Source organism: Budorcas taxicolor, chromosome 10 (assembly GCF_023091745.1).
Source record: "Budorcas taxicolor isolate Tak-1 chromosome 10, Takin1.1, whole genome shotgun sequence".
Classification (NCBI taxonomy): Eukaryota; Metazoa; Chordata; class Mammalia; order Artiodactyla; family Bovidae; genus Budorcas; species Budorcas taxicolor.
The window spans coordinates 41,275,254-41,283,539 of record NC_068919.1 but is presented as its reverse complement, the minus strand read 5'-3'; the positions used below and the strand labels follow the sequence as shown (position 1 = coordinate 41,283,539).

General features: G+C 43.6%; 1 protein-coding gene across 1 annotated transcript in view; it reads left to right on the top strand.

Annotated features, from left to right (window-relative positions):
- The first annotated feature begins 6,236 nt into the window (after window positions 1-6,236).
- Window positions 6,237-8,286, top strand: part of NEMF (nuclear export mediator factor) — a 53,848-nt gene continuing 51,798 nt past the window's right edge. The window contains exons 1-3 of the mRNA XM_052646805.1: window positions 6,237-6,295; window positions 7,134-7,202; window positions 7,321-7,423. Of these exons, the coding sequence (XP_052502765.1) occupies window positions 6,237-6,295; window positions 7,134-7,202; window positions 7,321-7,423 (231 nt within the window). The remainder of the gene's footprint in view (window positions 6,296-7,133; window positions 7,203-7,320; window positions 7,424-8,286) is intronic.

Sequence of the window (8,286 nt, the reverse complement as noted above, 5' to 3'; positions counted from 1 at the left end):
CTTCCATGATGGAAGTAGTCCTGTGTAATCAATCTGCCTCTAGGTAGTGGCTGATCACCTTGGGGAAGGGTGCCATGTCCAGGACTCAGTGTTGGTCTTTGCTACTGGCCAGTTAGGCTCTTGGCACTGGCTGCAGCCATCTGCCTTAGTGAGTGAAAGTCCATGTTGCTGAGCCCCTGCATAAGCGCCACCCCTGCCCCTGCCACCACGGCTACTCTGTTCATGAGCCCTTTGGCTAATGACAGCGGTAGCTGGGGAAGGAGTTTGGGTAGTATCTACAGAATAAGTTGGTCATCTTTCCGCTTGATTATTAAAATCCTTCTCTACTTAGGTCAATCTTTGGTGAGTATATATATGGGATCCAAATACCTCCATATTCTTCACCTATTTTGATAGGTCTGTCCACATACCTCTACCAGATTTCATCATCACCAATTTTGAAATTACATTCCTTATAAGTCCCTGACCATCTAGTCAAACAATTGGCCTCAGCCCATGAATTGGTGTATAATTGCATAGATGGAAATTTCTCCTTCCAAGCAAAATGAACAACCAGGTACTCTGCTCAGAGTTCTGCCTGCTGGGAGGATTTCCTTCATCACATCCCTTCAGGGAATGTCCCAAAAGGGGTCAATAGTGCTGCAGCTGTCTGTTTTAGGGTAGATATATCATACAGAACTACCTACACACCAGGCCCAAGTCTTCTCTTCTCTTCCTCAGTCATCTGATTATAGGGAACTCCACATGAAGCCATAGGTGCAGGCTGGAGAGAGAAGGTGGTATAGCAAGAGTGTGGAACATGGGCATTTGGACCACATCTTCATGTAGCTAATTTGTGCCTTCAGAATCTGCTTGGGTCTGATTTCATATCTACCAATTCCATTGATGATGGAGGGCTACTGTGCACCCCCAACTTTGTAGCATGGTGGGTTAGGTAACACTCAGTCCATGATAGGCAGCTCAGGTTGCACGGTAACTTTGGAGGCCTGTGGTTAAGCATTCAGTTTCTCCAAAGCCCAGTAGCAGGCCAAATGCTGTTTCTTAAATGGAGAGCAGTTATCCACAGAGCATGGCAGGGCTTTATTTCAAAATTCTAAGGGCCTAAAGGGTGCTTCATCTACAGGGCCCTGCCAAATGCTGCAAACTGCATGCCTGTCTGCCACAGCCACTGCAAGCCCCATTGGACCTGCTGGATCACATGTGGCAGAGCAACTGGCATGGCAGCCTGGACCTGATGCACAGGCTTCTCTTGATATGGACCCCACTCAAAATTAATAGCTCTTTGGGTCCCTCAGTAAATGGGCCAGAGTGAGACACCCAGAGGAGGACTATGTTGCCTCCAAAATCCAAAAAGGCCCACTGGCGTTGTACCTCTTTTTTAGTTGGAAGGGACCCAGATGCAACAATTTAAACTTCACATTAATAAGGGATATCTTGACATATACCACACCACTGGATCCCTAGACATTTCTCTGAGACAGTTCTCTGAATTTTTGTCAGATTCATTTTCTCCCTCTGACACATAAATGTCTTACCTATAAATATACAGTAGCTGCTGTGTCTTTTTCCCTAAGTCTAATCACCATGGTGTCATCAATGTAATGGATCCATGTGATATCTGGTGGAAGGGAAAGGTGATCAACGTCCCGGCAAATTAAATTATGATGTAGGACTGGAGAGCTGATATTCCTGAAGTAGCACAGTAAAGGTGTATCTGGCCTTGCCAGCTGAAAGTAAACTGCTTCTTGTGGTCTTTCTAACAGAGACAAAGACATAAGTAGATCAACAGCTGCATACAAGGTGCTGGGGATGTGTTAATTTGCTCAAGCAATGAAACCTCATCTGGTATAGTAACTCCAACAGCAGTCCCCACCAGGTTAGTCTTACAACATGCACTGTTATTCTTCAGGGTCCATCCATCTTCTGCACAGGCTGATTTGGTGAGTTGAATGGGATGTCGTGGGAATGGCCACCCTTGCATCTTTAGGTCCTTGATAGTGGTAGTAATCTCTGCAATCCCTCCAGGAAAGCAGTGTTGCTTTTGGTTTACTATTTTCCTGCATAGAGACAGTTTTAGTGGCTTCCACTTGGCCTTCTCCCCATAATTGCCCTCACAGGTCAGGAAACCTGTGTGGGGGTTCTGCTAGTTGTTGAGAATGTGTATTCCAATCATATTTTCCAGCACTGGAGAAATACTCGCATGGGGCATTTGAGGACACACTGGGCCCACTGTGAGACAGACCTGAGCGGAAGCTTCACTGACTACCTGACAACCATAAACCCCTACTCTGAGTGGACCACAGCCATGTTTTGAGTCTCCTGGAATTAGTGTGAGTTCAGAGTCAGTGTCCAGGAATCCCCCCCAAAGGTTGACCGTTTCCTTTTCTCCAATGCACAGTTGCTGTGGTAAAAAGACGTAGCTCTCTTTGGGGAAGTCTGGGAGAAAGATGAGCAGTATGCACTTTTGGCAGTGTCCTTCCTCAAGGGCACCCAGATTTCCTCTCAAACAAGAGGTTCTGGGTCTGTGAACTGGCTCGAGTCTGAGAACTGACTGAAAGACTACAACTCGGTTTTTATCATTTTTGTTCACTTAAGTTACAACTCTTTTGCTTATACAGACCAAATAAGAATTTAGTAAGCTTCTCATATATTTCATTTCTAGGAACACTGTGCTCAAATAGCCGACACCATCAGTCTCCCTAGTCAGGCTATTCTGACTGCTGCTTTGACTCTGCTGTTCACTATGATCATCACACCCACCTGGCCTCTGCACAGGATTGTAGAGCTGCCATTGCTCTCTGCCACTCAGGCTGCAGTTATTCCCCTTGCATTCAGGTTTCCTGAATCAGTGGCACCTGCTCCCACTACAGAGAAACATGATCACTGATATCTTCAAGGATGCCCAGGACCCCCTCACAAATTTATTTCTCACTGTTGTGGGGCAAGAAGTGTCCTCTGGGCCAGCGTAGGCCACCCCAAATTGTGCCTGAATGGCACATTGACTACTTTGAATTAAAGTTACTTAAGAAATGGCCACCATGAGAGAGACACTATCATCCTCCTTTCTCTTTTTCTGAAGGCAGGAAATAATCTCTCACATGAAAGGTGCACTCCCTGCCTCCAGAGGTAGGACACCCTTAACCCCAGAGTCAGGGAACTCAGGCTGAGAAGCCTGTGTAAATGAACCTCATTACTTCCTTATTACCCAAGTCTATATTCAGTTTAGATTCTTCACTACTTGAGTGCCCGAAAGCCTAAGTTTTTTTGTTCTGTCAGCTCCTTACAAATTTATTAATTTATCTAAAAAGTATAAAGGCTGCCTGCTTTGGCCACTTCTTAGGTCCCATTTCTATGAAACCTCCATGTGCATTAATTAAAATTTATTTTTCTTTCTCCTCTTATGTTGTCTTGCATCACTTTTATTATTAATCCAGCCAGAAGAACTGAAGAAGGATAAAAGCAGAGATTTTTCCCTCGCTGACACTACACATTGACTATTTCCATGAGCTGAATGGAAAGTAAAATTAATAAATTATATAAATATAATTATATGGTAAAAATAAGGCAAGATTAAAATAGTTTTGATAATTATATAATAAAATCAGCTTTAATGATTATATGATAAAAGTAAGAAACATTGAAATAAATAGACTTTTCTTCCCACACATATCACATATATCTCAATAAGAAGTACCACGTTTATATTTTTGCAAGACTGATTTCCTGCTGTATCGTGAATCCTCTGGTTAGGCAATCTTGTCTTATAAGACTATAAATTATCCTGAAGTGAAACCCTGTTGGTTCCTAATGATTACCACTTCATCTTTCTGAGATCAGTAAACTTCCAAGTACAGGCTACAGGCCCTATTCATCTTGGCAGTTACAAATACAGATACCTTGAGCCAAAGTTAATTCAAAATCTCTGGTGTCGTGTTCAGGAATTTGCTTTATCACCACAGTGATGAGTGAATCACACCAAAGCTTGAAAATCACAGCTCTAGATGATCCTACTGCTGCTGCTGCTGCTAAGTTGCTTCAGTCATCCATAAATAACTACCTCTAAATTTTCAGTTGGGACAAATGCCAATAAAATCTGTTAGTGATTTCAGATATTCACCTTTATTTTCTCTTTGAAAATGGGAAGATGATTTGTCCATTTACTCTTACCTCTTATTTTTCTCACAAGTCTCTAAGTATCCCTGATTCAGAAGTTTTTCAAAATCAAGAAATTATTCCAAAACCCAGAAATGATAGAATTCCATAGTAAATGATAGTTTCTTTATAACACTTATCTTTATCTTTTTTTTCCCCTTATGTGTTTCCTTGTATTTTCCTTCTGACGCTCATTTTCCTTGAGAGACGAAGCAGAAGCTATGTATGAGTTAGTCGAGTGGTTGTCTTATGCATAACTTAAATTAGTATCCTGCTCCTATCTCATGAGTCTAGGTCTAAGGGACCTAAAGTGGGTGTTTTACCATAAAGTATTTCAGTTTTTGTTTGTAAAGAAGATCCATTTCTATGTGGATTGCTTTTATGTAAAATATTTAGGCATTATTTGGGAAATGCCTGAAAGAGCCAGCATAAGTACCTTAGTATTGTTTATGTCCAGTTAGACCTCTCGCTTTTACTGTTCGTACTACAGTTAATGGGGTTCCCTGTCTTTCCTAAAATCAAGTGGCTTATTCCATATTTTGATTTATTTTGCGTGATTTACTGTTCCATCTGATGCAGTAATGCTTCGCTGTACGTGCTAAAGCAACCCACTGGAGCATCAGTTCCCGGTTTCTTCTGAAATTATCCACCCAGCCGTTTTTACTTAGAGTCGCCTTCTACTGGTGGGAATTCGCCTTGCCACGACTTGCAGCCGGTAAACCCTAGAATTCTGGTAGGTCTGGATTTGTCGCCGGGCGCTGTGGCGCGCGCCTGTAATCCCAGCTACTCGGGAGGCTGAGGCTGGAGGATCGCTTGAGCTCAGGAGTTCTGGGCTGCAGTGCGCTATGCCGATCGGGTGTCCGCACTAAGTTCGGCATCAATATGGTGACCTCCCGGGAGCGGGGGACCACCAGGTTGCCTAAGGAGGGGTGAACCGGCCCAGGTCGGAAACGGAGCAGGTCAAAACTCCCGTGCTGATCAGTAGTGGGATCGCGCCTGTGAATAGCCACTGTACTCCAGCCTGGGCAACATAGCGAGACCCCGTCTCTTTTGAGTTCTTACCTTAAAAAAGTCTTTCTTATTTTTTAATATCTTTTCATTTTTATTTTTAATCTTACTTCACCATTATCTAGCGAAACAACTGAATAATCAGGTTGCCAAGTATTTATGGAGCCCCTGTTGTATATCACGGAGAAGGCGATGGCACCCTACTCCAATACTCTTGCCTAGAAAATCCCATGGACGGAGGAGCCTGGTAGGCTGCAGTCCATGGGGTCGCGAAGAGTCGGACACGACTGAGCGACTTCACTTTCACTTTTCACTTTCATGCATTGGAGAAGGAAATGGCAGCCCCACTCCAGTGTTCTTGCCTGGAGAATCCCAGGAACGGGGGAGCCTTGGTGGGCTGCCGTCTATGGGGTCGCACAGAGTCGGGCACGACTGAAGCGACTTAGCAGCAGTAGCAGCATTGTATATCAGGTACTATGTTGAGCCCAGGGCCTCCCAATACCTAGAATGAATAAGAATCTCACAGTAAAAGCAAAATGCTCTTCAGAGAGCAAGACTTATCAGAATAGGAACTTTTTTTTAAAGAGTTGGTTTGCTTTGATCATTGAGGGTAACTATAGGGCGAAAGAAATAGTCCACTGCGTTAAATTTCAACAGTGTACGCCCCAGGGAAAGTGGTAGTTCCTCAGGTACACAGAGCCGTACCTGGGGAAATCCTCCTAGTACGTTGCTCATAAATTGTTATGACCAGTAGGGGTCACTATGGAGGCTGGCTTGAATCCCGAGAGGCCAGGGAGCAAAGTAACCGGACTAGTTTGTAAGCTTTCCAGGAAGGAATGCAGTTTCAAGAGAATAATTTGTATCTATTTCCAATTGTTTTGGTACGACGAAAAGCTAATCGATGACAACTTGACTGCCGAACGCTTCACAAAATGTGACGCAAAGACGTTCGCTTCAAAGAGTATTGGATCTTCTGCGCGGCCGTAGATCCGCCTAGTGCGCCTGCGCATAAGAGTAGCGGCGTTGAGTCAGGCGGGCGGTGGAGCAAACTGCGGCAGCGACCCCCAAGGCTCGCCATGAAGACCCGCTTTAGCACCGTTGACCTCCGTGCGGTACTTGCGGAGCTGAATGCCAGGTACCGTACGTCGGGTGACCAAGCTTGTGCGGGGGTGCAGGAGGCAGAGGCCATGGCCCTACCGTAGAAATAAGAAGGGCCTTGTGTTTTCCCTCCCCCCCTCCACCGGGTGCAGTTCTCCTGTAGACCTGGCTAGGCCTGAGTGGGCGAGCGCGTGACATCTTTCCGTGGCCCTGAGGATACCCGGGGGACCCCGGCGGCCGCGTGCTCCACCCCCCGGCTGTCCTGGGCTGCTGGTCTCGCCAGGTCTTGCGTCCTACTTTGGCAGGGCTCTCGGCTTGCCGGCCTGAGTTGCCCCAGTCTGGCAGGAAACGTTTACTAAAAGAAGTCAGGTGGACGCCAGGGCACCAGAGTAAGTCATTAGTTCCAGAGGTTTCCACACCAGAAGCTTGGTTTGGTAGACTCTCCTCCTCACCCCAAAGAGTTTTAGCTGGAGTTAATAGATTCGGCCAGAGATCTGCTTTCTAGTTCGGTTTTTATTAATATTATTTAACTGTGTGAGCTTTGTCATATTTCTTAGGGCTTCGTTTACATTTTTTTCTTCTGTGATTAATTGAGTTAGATTTTACTGTGTTTCCTAATATATATATTGGATCACTTAAAAAAACTCAAAGAATTGTATGGGGTTCCTGGAACTGGTCTGTCACTTTTTTAAAACAGTTACATTCGAGGTTTGGGCAGAAGGTTGCTGGCCTTCAGCCTCTGCTCTCTGGTTGACCCCCTATCTTTAAAGATTCGCTCTTCGACAGGCTGTGCTTCCGCCTACGCTTTAAATTGTGGGAAGTTTTATGTTTCAAATGGTAGTATAATTTATTACATGTTTCCTTTCTCTTTGCAGCTTGCTAGGAATGAGAGTAAACAATGTTTACGATGTGGATAATAAAACGTATCTTATTCGTCTTCAAAAGTAAGAGCATTTTATAGGCTTGTTTTATCTTTTGTAATTACTATTATTTTTTTAAAAAAGCAACCTACCGTTGGTGCTGGTAGGACCCTAAAGAAATTTTGACTTTTTTCTTCTACAGACCAGACTTTAAAGCTACGCTTTTACTCGAATCTGGCATACGAATTCACACAACAGAATTTGAGTGGCCTAAGAATATGATGCCGTCTAGTTTTGCCATGAAGGTAAACTTTATTATACTTGAAGCTTAATGTTAAGGCCCCGAGAGTGGTCACTAACAACTGAAGTTATAAACTGGTTTTTCTTCGTTGGTATAGATAAAACAGGTAAATACAGAGTAGTTGAGACATACTGGATGAATAAAGGAGATGTTTATTAACTTCTCCCTTTTACTCATCACACCACTTTGTGTTCCAGATCTTTCCTTCCCAAAGTTACCATTCTAATTCAAGCTTTTATAGAGCTGGACATTATAGTCTTTTAACTCTATGCTTCTCACTATCAAAAAAATGTTGTTTCAGACCAACAGTGATTTTTCTACAGCCTCGTTTCGATTAGTTACCCCACTTTTACAAGTCAGGCAGGCTCATGTTTAGTATGTGGTAAATCAGTGACTTTTCCTAATTCTCACATTTGGGAATGCCAGATATAGCTTTGTGGCACTGACAGAAGCTTGTTTTCACCAAGATGGTAGTAGAGAAAGAAAAAAACAAGTTTTACATATGTATTATATGTCTGCCTATACTCATGATAATTTTCCCTTTTTTACCATTCCATGGTGTGGACTTCTGAGTCTGTATCCTGCACCCCGGCGTTCTTGGCTTTCTGTTTTCTGCCCTGCTTTCCCTAGCGTTGTCTTGCACAGTTCACTTTTCAGCTGCCAGTATATATTCTGTTGGAATACTCAATGACATTAGTATGCTACCAGCCATATCTTTTTACTTCTCTCTGTTTTACTGTTAAAACTGAGATCCTGCATCTGTGAATGTATTACCCATTTGCTTATTGACATAACAGGTATACTGAGAGCTCATGGTACAGAGGAAAGACGTTAGACTCAGATTTACATAACTTTGAATTAATGGTT